General features: G+C 45.4%; 1 protein-coding gene across 1 annotated transcript in view; it reads left to right on the top strand.

The window, feature by feature from the left end:
- LOC137323413 (cytotoxic T-lymphocyte protein 4-like) overlaps nucleotides 1-5113 on the top strand; it is an 88248-nt gene extending 83135 nt beyond the window's left edge. Inside the window, exon 4 of the mRNA XM_067986889.1 lies at nucleotides 3322-5113. Coding sequence (XP_067842990.1) covers nucleotides 3322-3360 — 39 coding nt within the window. The 3' untranslated portion in view covers nucleotides 3361-5113. The remainder of the gene's footprint in view (nucleotides 1-3321) is intronic.
- The last annotated feature ends 9640 nt before the right edge of the window (nucleotides 5114-14753 follow it).

The following is a 14753-nucleotide window of genomic DNA, read 5'->3' as shown; positions in this document are numbered from 1 at the left end:
GGACAAATCTCCTCCCATTCAGTCCTGTTATGTACTATTCCATTGGACAAATCTCCTCCCATTCAGTCCTGTTATGTACTATTCCATTGGACAAATCTCCTCCCATTCAGTCCTGTTACGTACTATTCCATTGGACAAATCTCCTCCCATTCAGTCCTGTTACGTACTATTCCATTGGACAAATCACCTCCTATTCAGTCCTGTTACATGCCATTCCATTGGACAAATCACCTCCTATTCAGTCCTGTTACATGCCATTCCATTGGACAAATCACCTCCCATTCAGTCCTGTTATGTACTATTCCATTGGACAAATCTCCTCCCATTCAGTCCTGTTACGTACTATTCCATTGGACAAATCTCCTCCCATTCAGTCCTGTTACGTACTATTCCATTGGACAAATCACCTCCTATTCAGTCCTGTTACATGCCATTCCATTGGACAAATCACCTCCTATTCAGTCCTGTTACATGCCATTCCATTGGACAAATCACCTCCCATTCAGTCCTGTTACATGCCATTCCATTGGACCAAATCACCTCCCATTCAGTCCTGTTACATGCCATTCTATTGGACCAAATCTCCTCCCATTCAGTCCTGTTACGTACTATTCCATTGGACAAATCACCTCCCATTCAGTCCTGTTACATGCCATTCCATTGGACAAATCTCCTCCCATTCAGTCCTGTTACGTACTATTCCATTGGACAAATCTCCTCCCATTCAGTCCTGTTACGTACTATTCCATTGGACAAATCACCTCCTATTCAGTCCTGTTACATGCCATTCCATTGGACCAAATCACCTCCTATTCAGTCCTGTTACATGCCATTCCATTGGACAAATCACCTCCCATTCAGTCCTGTTACATGCCATTCCATTGGACCAAATCACCTCCCATTCAGTCCTGTTACATGCCATTCTATTGGACCAAATCTCCTCCCATTCAGTCCTGTTACGTACTATTCCATTGGACAAATCACCTCCCATTCAATCCTGTTATGTACTATTCCATTGGACAAATCACCTCCCATTCAATCCTGTTACATGTCATTCCATTGGACCAAATCAACTCCCATTCAGTCCTGTTACGTACTATTCCATTGGACAAATCACCTCCCATTCAGTCCTGTTACATGTCATTCCATTGGACAAATCACCTCCCATTCAGTCCTGTTACATGCCATTCCATTGGACAAATCACCTCCCATTCAATCCTGTTACATGCCATTCTATTGGACCAAATCTCCTCCCATTCAGTCCTGTTACGTACTATTCCATTGGACAAATCACCTCCCATTCAGTCCTGTTACATGCCATTCCATTGGACAAATCACCTCCCATTCAATCCTGTTACATGCCATTCTATTGGACCAAATCACCTCCCATTCAATCCTGTTACATGCCATTCCATTGGATAAATCACCTCCCATTCAATCCTGTTACATGCCATTCCATTTGCCTCAATTGTATTGACTCCTCACATCCCATTCACCCTCAGTCAACAATTCAAATATTTAAAAGGAAGGAAGTTAAATGTTCGTTTGGTTTTAGCCAAGTGGGATGTTGGAATAGCGTTGGGGCAAAGGCTAAAATCCCCCTCTACCTCAATCTCACCTCTAGCCTCCATCGCAACACCTCTTGTCTCTCTTTTATTGACTTCACTTGAGGAATGGAGAGTGGCAAATGTGACTCCCCTCTTCAAAAAAAGCGACAGAAATAGGCCAAGGAATTACAGGCCTGTTTGTCCTGTTTCAATTATCGATAGATTACCCGGGGCCGGTCTTCACAAAGTTAACGTTCTGTGTACGCCAGATAAAAGGGGTGGAATGTCACAGTGAAAAGGGCACTAGTTGAAGAAGATCAGAGAGCTCTCCCCGGTGTCCTGGCCAATGTTTCTCCCTCAACCAACACCAATGTGGAATTATCCACTTTGGTAGGAAGAATAGAAAAGCAGGATATTTTTTAAAAGGTGAGAGACTAAGAAATGTTGGTAGGCAGAGGAATTTAGGGGTCCTTGTACATGAATCACAGAAAGTTAACATGAAGGTACAACATGCAATTAGGAAGGCAAATGGTATGTTGGCCTTTATTGCAAGGGGGTTGGAGTATAAGAGTAAGGAAGTCTTGCTGCAATTATATAGGGCTCTGGTGAGACCACACCTGGAGTACTGTGTACAGTTTTGGTCTCCTTACCTATAGAAGGATCTACTTGCCTTAGAGGGGGTGCAACGAAGGTTCACTAGATTGATTCCTGGGATGAGAGGTTGTTCTAGAAGGAGAGATTGAGTAGAATGGGCCTATATTCTCTGCAGTTTAGAAGAATGAGAGGTGATCTCATTGAAACATATAAGATTCTAAGAGAGCTAGACAGCGTCGATGCTGAGAGGCTGTTTCCCCTAGCTGGAGAGTCTAGAACTAGGGGGCATAGGCTCAGGATAAGAGGTCGGCCATTTAGGACTGAGATGAGGAGAAATTTCTTCACTTAGAGGGTTGTGAATCTTTGGAATTCTCTACCAAGAGGGCTGTGGTGCTCAGTCGTTGAGTATATTCAAGGCTGAGATCGATAAATTTTTGGACATTAAGGGATCAAGGGATATGGGGATCGGGCGGGAAAGTGGAGTTGAGGTCAAAGATCAGCCATGATCTGAGTGAATGGCGGAGCAGGCTCGAGAGGCCGTCTGGCCTACTCCTGCTCCTATTTCTTATGTTCTTATGTGACCACCACAAAAAGAATAACTGGTCATTTATTTAATTGCTATTTGTGGGACCTTGCTGTGCACAAATTGGCTACCACAGTTCATAAATTACAATAGTGACTACACTTCAAAAGTACTTCAATGGCTGTAAAGTGCTTTGGGACATCCTGAGGACCTGAAAGGAGTGATATAAATACAAGTTCTTTCTCTCTTGGTGTTTGCTAACCTCTGTGAGCTGATTTACCTCTATTCTCTCCTACTCTTTTTAACCTTAGTGATGTCCTACACTATGAACATTGACCTTCACTCCCTTTTCTTTCTCTCCCTCCTTTTCCCCCTCTCTCCCCATCTAGCTCACTCTCTCTCCCTGTTTTTCTCTCTCTGTCTTTCTTTCTCTGCCTTCCTTTCCATCTGCCTCTTCCTCTCTCTCTCTCTACTTATCTTTTAATTTTATCAGTGTCACAGCCCAGTCTTTGATCTTACAATCTGAGAAACTTTGAACCCATGCCTTCCTCAATGTAACAGATGTGAAGCAACAGTGCTTTCATTGACTACAGGTCAAACCCTTGCTTTGTGTTTGAATATTAACTGATTGACAATACTTTTCTTCTTACTTTTCAGATGAAGGATGACACTATTTACATTAATGTAAGAAAATAACAACATTCTGGAGGGGGAGAGTCCATTTGGCCCATCAACCCCATTCCATCCAGAGTACGTGTGACAATTCTATCACCTCCCCCATACCACCTGCGGATGTCCTACTTTAAGGACCACTAGGTCCCTTCCCTTACCTCCCCTGAAAAGAATCTGACAGTGCTATTGATGTCTCAGTAACACTCAATTCCCGCACTCAACCAATATCAACACATGTAAAGAACTGAGTCACAACAACCCAACAGACACTGGGCCTGGACATGGACATCTGGCCAACTGATGTGGCTTAAATATTGAACTACACTCCAACTACAATGATTCTCAGCCACCACTCGAGGCTCTGAGAGCTCTGTGCCACTACACAATCGGATGACCAAAACCGGATGGGAACCAATTCAGTGTACTAATTGTTTAAACTACAAGGTGTCACCAGGGAAACCACACTTTCACTCATTTCCACATCTGTGCTCCTAATTCTCATGAACCCAATGGGTAACCATTAGATGTTTGGTCAACACATCCCTCAAGACAACCGATATATCCAGGTCCAACGTAATCCATTCCCCTCCAAAGAGTACTAAGTAAATGAATAGAATGGAGCCCCATCAGCATGAAAGATGGAGTGTGACGTGAATGTGCCGGGTTTCAATTCAGATTTTATTGTTTATTTGGGAGTGGGAGCCCCCCCACCACCTCTCTTCAGCCTTCCTTGGAACATGAATCATCCTGCAGTTGAGAGACTGGGGTGGGAGCAGACATCCTGGCTATTCCTGCGTCAAGGAACCCAATGAAAGTCCTGAAGACTTGCTCCTATCTTCCATCCTTTGACCTTAGATGCACTGTCCTCCATTCAGGCACGGTCCATTCAGTTAGCTGTCCTACCAGTTTATATGAATTTTACTTTAGTACATAAGGAAATGTGAAGCTAAAAATGGCTGTTTACCCGTTCAAGACCATTACAATGGACTGTGTACAATTTGAATTGTCACGGTTCAGGTAAAACTTCCAAGGAGCCAGGACCACAAGCTTCTTCCAAACAATGTTGCGATATGCTGAATAACGTGCCTCAATACTCCATAACAAGGTTGACAATCCTGGGACACTAGCAAAAGGCCCCAAAATCCTGGGATTGACAGGTTTAACCTCCCAGGAATTCAGGATTGTGGAAATGATGCAAGAATAATACAACAAAATTCTCCAAACCAAACCAAACATTTTCTTGTCACTACTGTGGGTGATGTTCTCACACAACGAAGACCAGTCCAGAGCGAAGGTTCCTCGTGGACAAAGATTATTGATGGCTGCACCTGCTTCGTTTGAAGGATACAAGGGATACAAGAGAGAAGAATGGACTGCTGGTCCAGGGCAAATTGTGCTCCGAGAAAATGCGCAACAAATGTTGAAGACAACTGGCGGCTCTATCAAAGGGTCAAGCTTACAACTTAAGGCCACGCACAACATTGTACAAAGGAAAGAACATCAAATGTACTCTCACCTGCTGCTGCACCAAGCCCAGTGGCAACACTGTAAAGACTTCAACTGGTACTGAGGACAAGCACATAACTGAGAAATCATAGAATCATAGAATCATAGAAGTTACAACATGGAAACAGGCCCTTCGGCCCAACATGTCCATGTCGCCCAGTTTATACCACTAAGCTAGTCCCAATTGCCTGCACTTGGCCCATATCCCTCGATACCCATCTTCCCCATGTAACTGTCCAAATGCTTTTTAAAAGACAAAATTGTACCCGCCTCTACTACTGCCTCTGGCAGCTCGTTCCAGACACTCACCACCCTTTGAGTGAAAAAATTGCCCCTCTGGATCCTTTTGTATCTCTCCCCTCTCACCTTAAATCTGTGCCCCCTCGTTATAGACTCCCCTACCTTTGGGAAAAGATTTTGACTATCGACCTTATCTATGCCCCTCATTATTTTATAGACTTCTATAAGATCACCCCTTAACCTCCTACTCTCCAGGGAATAAAGTCCCAGTCTGTCTAACCTCTCCCTGTAAGTCAAACCATCAAGTCCCGGTAGCATCCTAGTAAATCTTTTCTGCACTCTTTCTAGTTTAATAATATCCTTTCTATAATAGGGTGACCAGAACTGTACACAGTACTCCAAGTGTGGCCTCACCAATGCCCTGTACAACTTCAACAAGACATCCCAACTCCTGCATTCAATGTTCTGACCAATGAAACCAAGCATGCTGAATGCCTTCTTCACCACCCTATCCACCTGTGACTCCACTTTCAAGGAGGTATGAATCTGTACTCCTAGATCTCTTTGTTCTATAACTCTCCCCAACGCCCTACCATTAACGGAGTAGGTCCTGGCCCGATTCGATCTACCAAAATGCATCACCTCACATTTATCTAAATTAAACTCCATCTGCCATTCATCGGCCCACTGGCCCAATTTATCAAGATCCCGTTGCAATCCTAGATAACCTTCTTCACTGTCCACAATGCCACCAATCTTGGTGTCATCTGCAAACTTACTAACCATGCCTCCTAAATTCTCATCCAAATCATTAATATAAATAACAAATAACAGCGGACCCAGCACCGATCCCTGAGGCACACCGCTGGACACAGGCATCCAGTTTGAAAAACAACCCTCGACAACCACCCTCTGTCTTCTGTCGTCAAGCCAATTTTGTATCCAATTGGCTACCTCACCTTGGATCCCATGAGATTTAACCTTATGTAACAACCTACCATGCGGTACCTTGTCAAATGCTTTGCTGAAGTCCATGTAGACCACGTCTACTGCACAGCCCTCATCTATCTTCTTGGTTACCCCTTCAAAAAACTCAATCAAATTCGTGAGACATGATTTTCCTCTCACAAAACCATGCTGACTGTTCCTAATTAGTCCCTGCCTCTCCAAATGCCTGTAGATTCTGTCCCTCAGAATACCCTCTAACAACTTACCCACTACAGATGTCAGGCTCACTGGTCTGTAGTTCCCAGGCTTTTCCCTGCCGCCCTTCTTAAACAAAGGCACAACATTTGCTGCCCTCCAATCTTCAGGCACCTCACCTGTAGCGGTGGATGATTCAAATATCTCTGCTAGGGGACCCGCAATTTCCTCCCTAACCTCCCATAACGTCCTGGGATACATTTCATCAGTTCCCGGAGATTTATCTACCTTGATGCGCGTTAAGACTTCCAGCACCTCCCTCTCTGTAATATGTACACTCCTCAAGACATCACTATTTATTTCCCCAAGTTCCCTAACATCCATGCCTTTCTCAACCGTAAATACCGATGTGAAATATTCATTCAGGATCTCACCCATCTCTTGTGGTTCCGCACATAGATGACCTTGTTGATCCTTAAGAGGCCCTACTCTCTCCCTAGTTACCCTTTTGCCCTTTATGTATTTGTAGAAGCTCTTTGGATTCACCTTTGCCTGATCTGCCAAAGCAATCTCATATCCCCTTTTTGCCCTCCTGATTTCTCTCTTAACTCTACTCCGGCAATCTCTATACTCTTCAAGGGATCCACTTGATCCCAGCTGCCTATGCATGTCATATGCCTCCTTCTTCTTTTTGACTAGTGCCTCAATCTCCCGAGTCATCCAAGGTTCCCTACTTCTACCAGCCTTGCCCTTCACTTTATAAGGAATGTGCTTACCCTGAACCCTGGTTAACACACTTTTGAAAGCCTCCCACTTACCAGACGTCCCTTTGCCTGCCAACAGACTCTCCCAATCAACTTCTGAAAGTTCCTGTCTAATACCATCAAAATTGGCCTTTCCCCAATTTAGAATTTTAACTTTTGGGCCAGACCTATCCTTCTCCATAGCTATCTTAAAACTAATGGAATTATGATCACTGGTCCCAAAGTGATCCCTCACTAACACTTCTGTCACCTGCCCTTCCTTATTTCCCAAGAGGAGGTCAAGTTTTGCCCCCTCTCTAGTCGGGCCATCCACATACTGAATGAGAAATTCCTCCTGAATACACTCAACAAATTTCTCTCCATCCAAGCCCCTAATGCTATGGCTGTCCCAGTCAATGTTGGGAAAGTTAAAGTCCCCTACTATTACCACCCTATTTTTCTTGCAGCTGTCTGTAATCTCCTTACATATTTGCTCCTCAATTTCCCGTTGACTATTTGGGGGTCTGTAGTACAATCCTATCAAAGTGATCTCTCCCTTCTTATTTTTCAGTTCTACCCATATGGACTCAGTGGGCGAACCCTCGGATATATCCCCTCTCACTACTGCCGTGATGTTCTCCCTAATCAAGAACGCAACTCCCCCTCCTCTCTTACCTCCTGCTCTATCTTTCCTATAGCATCTGTACCCTGGAACATTGAGCTGCCAGTCCTGCCCCTCCCTTAGCCATGTTTCAGTAATAGCTATAACATCCCAGTCCCATGTACCCATCCATGCCCTGAGTTCATCTGCCTTGCCCATCAGACTTCTTGCATTGAAATAAATGCAGTTTAATCTAGACTTCCCTTGGTCTTTGCCCTGCTTTCTCAGACCATCTGTCCGGTCATGTTCTGTACACTCTCCCTTACTGCCATGGGAGAACCATTCACAGGGCTACAAGATATGGTTCAGGGTGTTCTGTTCCTAACTCCATTGTGGAAGCACCATCACCACAAGGACTGCTGCGGTTCAAGGAGCAGGTCCAACACCGCCTTATCAGGGAAAATAGAGATGGGCAATAAATGCGACTTTGCCAGTGTCGCCCATATTCCAAAGACACTTAAAAAAAAAATATAGCCTTCAACAGGCAGTACAATTTCAAGGATTCATTTTGAAACGGGCCAGTAAAGATAAAAGAAAGTAATGATGGGTGATGGCCAGACAGTGAGATCTTTCATAATGAGTCACGAGCTGGCTCACAGAGTGAAAAGTGGAAAGTTCAGCATGACTTAGACAAAATGGACTTCAAGACAAAAGAGACAGCATGGGAACAGAAATGTCCGTGGAGAGGGTGGAGAGGTTGGAGCCTTGGATCGATTTGAGTTCACAGTTCACTACCAGCGGCCAGATATGAAACTCAGATCATACGCTCTCGCACCGATCACTTACTCATGCATCACGACTGGTGCCTGCTGTATGATGGTATAAAGTGCAGCACTGATACTTGCACGCAATCCAATGGCAGTGCTGGGCGCACTGTACAAAGAGCCTGCCCCCTTCCACAGCCCATTCCCCAGTTGTCCAATGCTTCCCTCCGTAGGGAAGGAGAAGTAAAGAGATGTGGCAGTGAGCTGGGCGTTGATAGCGTGATCATTGAGGGTCAGGATGGCAGTGTTGACCATCCAGCACAGGCTGAGTGAACATTGTCAGCAGCTGGAAACATTTCTATAAAAGCCCCTTCTGATCTTGGACACCCGCTGGTTTCTGAGTAACTTTTACACTTGTGCAAAATGTACAGGCGTGAAGAGCCTGTGTCACGTTCATCGATGGTTGAATCTTAGCTCTAATGTTTAAATTTGAAAGGTGGGTGGGGGGGCTACTAGGTATTGTTACTGATTGTGAGTGCTATGGGGGAGGGGTACAGGGTGTGTTACTGATTGTGAGTGCTATGGGGGAGGGTTACTGAGATTGTTACTGATTGTGAGTGCTATGGGGGAGGGGTACAGGGTGTGTTACTGATTGTGAGTGCTATGGGGGAGGGTTACTGAGATTGTTACTGACTGTGAGTACTATGGGGGAGGGTTACTGAGATTGTTACCAAGGATAAGTGCTATGGGGGAGGGTCACTGGGTGTGTTACTGACTGTGAGTGCTATGGGGGAGGGGGGTTATTGGGTATTATTACTGACTGTGAGTGCTATGGGGGAGGGTTACTGAGATTGTTACTGACTGTGAGTACTATGGGGGAGGGTTACTGAGATTGTTACCAAGGATAAGTGCTATGGGGGGGGGTTACTGGGTGTGTCACTGATTGTGAGTGCTATGGGGGAGGGTTACAGGGTGTGTTACTGATTGTGAGTGCTATGGGGGAGGGGTACAGGGTGTGTTACTGATTGTGAGTACTATGGGGGAGGGGTACAGGGTGTGTCACTGATTGTGAGTACTATGGGGGAGGGGTACAGGGTGTGTTACTGATTGTGAGTGCTATGGGGGAGGGGTACAGGGTGTGTCACTGATTGTGAGTGCTATGGGGGAGGGGTACAGGGTGTGTTACTGATTGTGAGCACTATGGGGGAGGGGTACAGGGTGTGTCACTGATTGTGAGTACTATGGGGGAGGGGTACAGGGTGTGTTACTGATTGTGAGTGCTATGGGGGAGGGGTACAGGGTGTGTTACTGATTGTGAGTGCTATGGGGGAGGGGTACAGGGTGTGTTACTGATTGTGAGTGCTATGGGGGAGGGTTACTGGGTGTGTTACTGATTGTGAGTGCTATGGGGGAGGGTTACTGGGTGTGTCACTGATTGTGAGTGCTATGGGGGAGGGGTACAGGGTGTGTCACTGATTGTGAGTGCTATGGGGGAGGGTTACTGGGTGTGTCACTGATTGTGAGTGCTATGGGGGAGGGGTACAGGGTGTGTCACTGATTGTGAGTGCTATGGGGGAGGGTTACTGGGTGTGTCACTGATTGTGAGTGCTATGGGGGAGGGGTACAGGGTGTGTCACTGATTGTGAGTGCTATGGGGGAGGGTTACTGGGTGTGTCACTGATTGTGAGTGCTATGGGGGAGGGTTACTGGGTGTGTCACTGATTGTGAGTGCTATGGGGGAGGGGTACAGGGTGTGTTACTGATTGTGAGTGCTATGGGGGAGGGGTACAGGGTGTGTTACTGATTGTGAGTGCTATGGGGGAGGGGTACAGGGTGTGTCACTGATTGTGAGTGCTATGGGGGAGGGGTACAGGGTGTGTTACTGATTGTGAGTGCTATGGGGGGGGTACAGGGTGTGTTACTGATTGTGAGTGCTATGGGGGAGGGTTACTGGGTGTGTTACTGATTGTGAGTGCTATGGGGGAGGGTTACTGGGTGTGTTACTGATGGTGAGTGCTATGGGGGAGGGGTACAGGGTGTGTTACTGATTGTGAGTGCTATGGGGGAGGGGTACAGGGTGTGTTACTGATGGTGAGTGCTATGGGGGAGGGGTACAGGGTGTGTTACTGATTGTGAGTGCTATGGGGGAGGGGTACAGGGTGTGTTACTGATTGTGAGTGCTATGGGGGAGGGGTACAGGGTGTGTTACTGATTGTGAGTGCTATGGGGGAGGGGTACTGGGTGTGTTACTGATGGTGAGTGCTATGGGGGAGGGGTACAGGGTGTGTTACTGATTGTGAGTGCTATGGGGGAGGGGTACAGGGTGTGTTACTGATTGTGAGTGCTATGGGGGAGGGGTACAGGGTGTGTTACTGATTGTGAGTGCTATGGGGGAGGGTTACAGGGTGTGTTACTGATTGTGAATGCTATGGGGGAGGGGTACAGGGTGTGTTACTGATTGTGAGTGCTATGGGGGAGGGGTACAGGGTGTGTTACTGATTGTGAGTGCTATGGGGGAGGGGTACAGGGTGTGTCACTGATTGTGAGTGCTATGGGGGAGGGGTACAGGGTGTGTTACTGATTGTGAGTGCTATGGGGGAGGGGTACAGGGTGTGTTACTGATTGTGAGTGCTATGGGGGAGGGGTACAGGGTGTGTTACTGATTGTGAGTACTATGGGGGAGGGGTACAGGGTGTGTTACTGATTGTGAGTACTATGGGGGAGGGGTACAGGGTGTGTCACTGATTGTGAGTGCTATGGGGGAGGGTTACAGGGTGTGTTACTGATTGTGAGTGCTATGGGGGAGGGGTACAGGGTGTGTCACTGATTGTGAGTGCTATGGGGGAGGGGTACAGGGTGTGTTACTGATTGTGAGTACTATGGGGGAGGGGTACAGGGTGTGTTACTGATTGTGAGTACTATGGGGGAGGGGTACAGGGTGTGTCACTGATTGTGAGTGCTATGGGGGAGGGGTACAGGGTGTGTTACTGATTGTGAGTGCTATGGGGGAGGGGTACAGGGTGTGTTACTGATTGTGAGTGCTATGGGGGAGGGGTACAGGGTGTGTTACTGATTGTGAGTGCTATGGGGGAGGGGTACAGGGTGTGTTACTGATTGTGAGTACTATGGGGGAGGGGTACAGGGTGTGTTACTGATTGTGAGTGCTATGGGGGAGGGGTACAGGGTGTGTCACTGATTGTGAGTGCTATGGGGGAGGGGTACAGGGTGTGTTACTGATTGTGAGTGCTATGGGGGAGGGGTACAGGGTGTGTTACTGATTGTGAGTACTATGGGGGAGGGGTACAGGGTGTGTTACTGATTGTGAGTACTATGGGGGAGGGGTACAGGGTGTGTTACTGATTGTGAGTGCTATGGGGGAGGGTTACTGGGTGTGTTACTGATTGTGAGTGCTATGGGGGAGGGGTACAGGGTGTGTTACTGATTGTGAGTGCTATGGGGGAGGGTTACTGGGTGTGTTACTGATTGTGAGTGCTATGGGGGAGGGGTACAGGGTGTGTTACTGATTGTGAGTACTATGGGGGAGGGTTACTGGGTGTGTTACTGATTGTGAGTACTATGGGGGAGGGTTACTGGGTGTGTTACTGATTGTGAGTGCTATGGGGGAGGGGTACAGGGTGTGTTACTGATTGTGAGTGCTATGGGGGAGGGGTACAGGGTGTGTTACTGATTGTGAGTGCTATGGGGGGGGTTACTGGGTGTGTTACTGATTGTGAGTGCTATGGGGGAGGGTTACTGGGTGTGTTACTGATTGTGAGTACTATGGGGGAGGGGTACAGGGTGTGTCACTGATTGTGTGTGCTATGGGGGAGGGGTACAGGGTGTGTTACTGATTGTGAGTACTATGGGGGAGGGGTACAGGGTGTGTTACTGATTGTGAGTACTATGGGGGAGGGGTACAGGGTGTGTTATTGATTGTGAGTGCTATGGGGGAGGGGTACAGGGTGTGTTACTGATTGTGAGTGCTATGGGGGAGGGGTACAGGGTGTGTTACTGATTGTGAGTGCTATGGGGGAGGGGTACAGGGTGTGTTACTGATTGTGAATGCTATGGGGGAGGGGTACAGGGTGTGTTACTGATTGTGAGTGCTATGGGGGAGGGGTACAGGGTGTGTTACTGATTGTGAGTGCTATGGGGGAGGGGTACAGGGTGTGTTACTGATTGTGAGTGCTATGGGGGAGGGGTACAGGGTGTGTTACTGATTGTGAGTGCTATGGGGGAGGGGTACAGGGTGTGTTACTGATTGTGAGTGCTATGGGGGAGGGGTACAGGGTGTGTTACTGATTGTGAGTACTATGGGGGAGGGGTACAGGGTGTGTTACTGATTGTGAATGTTATACAGATGTAAGGAAATGGTTAAATTCTTTGTATTAACTTTAACTTTTAAGTGAGTTTCTGTTAACAATGTTCAGTTAGTGAAAGAGATTCCAGTCAGACGGTATTTTAACTGATAAGGAGAAGCCTCAAAACTGTCTCTGTTGTTCTATCTTTGAAAAGTCACCTGCCATAGAGCTGGAAATTAGGGAGTTGGTGTGAGGCTTGGGGAGTTATTCTTGTTAAAATTGAAATTCATTAGGTGAATAACGGGATGAGGTAATCCTTTGATAACATATGAATCTGCACCAGAGGAAGAAATATATAAACAGGGGTGTTAGATTGGATACTTCAGAATTCAACAAGGTTTGCCCAAACAATCCCCTCGAGCTTTTCCGGTACATTGTAACGCAAGTGTCTCAAGTATACATGTGATTATTGTCAGTAATGGTTGTCATTGTATATTTATGATTATTATCAGTAATGGTTATCGTTGTATATGTGTGATTATTGGTAACAATAGTTATCATTGTATATGTGTGATTATTGGTAATAATGGTTATCATTGTATATCTGTGATTATTGGTAATAATGGGTATCGTTGTATATGTGTGATTATTGGTAATAATGGTTATCGTTGTATGTGTGTGATTATTGGTAATAATAGTTATCGTTGTATATGTGTGATTATTGGTAATAATGGTTATCGTTGTATATGTGTGATTATTGGTAATAATGGTTATCGTTGTATATGTGTGATTATTGGTAATAATGGTTATCGTTGTATATGTGTGATTATTGGTAATAATGGTTATCGTTGTATATGTGTGATTATTGGTAATAATGGTTATCGTTGTATATGTGTGATTATTGGTAATAATGGTTATCGTTGTATATGTGTGATTATTGGTAATAGTAGTTATCATCGTATATGTGTGATTATTGGTAACAATAGTTATCATTTTATGCTTAATTCCTATGAAAGCCAATAAATGCCTTTGAAACCTATTATCTTTTGGAACAACTTATAAATCTATAAGTAAGAACATCCATTCCCTAACAATTAGCACACTCAAATGAAGGGGGCAAAATTGTTGGCATATTTCGTAAGCCAGAAATGATAGGATCACGACCTGTATTTCTCTGGCTTTTAACACTGCCGTGTCACAGTAAATTATTCTGCCATGGCCATTATCAAACTCTAAACTAGACGAGAGTTTAGAGAAACTTACCCTTGCACTTCAAGGATCACAATTTACGTTTGACACGGTGGGACACGCATTAAATGTCTTAGAGCTGCCTTTGATGAGGGGTCTAAGGCAAAACAGGGCCTAATTGTCCGTGAGTTACTTATAACTTGCCAAGTCTTGATACAGTGCTCAACACTGTGTAATAAATTCAGTGAGGTGTGTAGACAAAATTTGCAATGTGGGATGGTTTTCGGATTGGAACCACCAGTGACAGATGCAGTAATCTGGGACTGTCGATTGGTGCTCCGCTGCCACGATCCACCTGTATTCTGCGTCAGTACACCCCTCCCTTTGTCCAAAGTTAGAATGAAAAGAGAGAGGTTAAAACCTTACAGTAAACACAGAAAGTAAAGTTGTTGTGAGGAGAAAGTAGTGCAAGGAAAAGGCTGCAGGCAAGTTTGTTTTGCTTTCCGTGGACTGTATCTTTAAAAAGCCTGTGTGTGTGATGAACGGTTTCTGTGGGAAGCTCCGCCCCCCCTGTTAACTCTTTCTGTGTAAGAATGTTACAAAGATTTTGTTTAGCTGTGAAGGCTAACTTTTTGTTCAGTTATATTCAGTATTTTTTTACAGTCATTTGAAAATGTGCCTGAAGAAAGAACAAGAAGACAATGTAACTTTCTGGGTGTTTGCTGTTTTGTATTGCATTAAGTTTAAGATATTGCTGAATTAAATTAGAGTTAATGAGGTTAACTAACCTATTAAATTGTGAAAACCAAACTTTTATTGTGGCCACGGTGAAATTCTAGTTATTGTAAATTATGTGAAAAATCTCCAGTTCCGGACATGAGATTTTCATATTGAAATAAAAGTGGCATTTTTGAATTTCTCACCCATGCCA

Source organism: Heptranchias perlo, chromosome 7 (genome assembly GCF_035084215.1).
Source record: "Heptranchias perlo isolate sHepPer1 chromosome 7, sHepPer1.hap1, whole genome shotgun sequence".
NCBI lineage: Eukaryota > Metazoa > Chordata > Chondrichthyes > Hexanchiformes > Hexanchidae > Heptranchias > Heptranchias perlo.
This window is presented reverse-complemented; position numbering and strand designations above follow the sequence as displayed.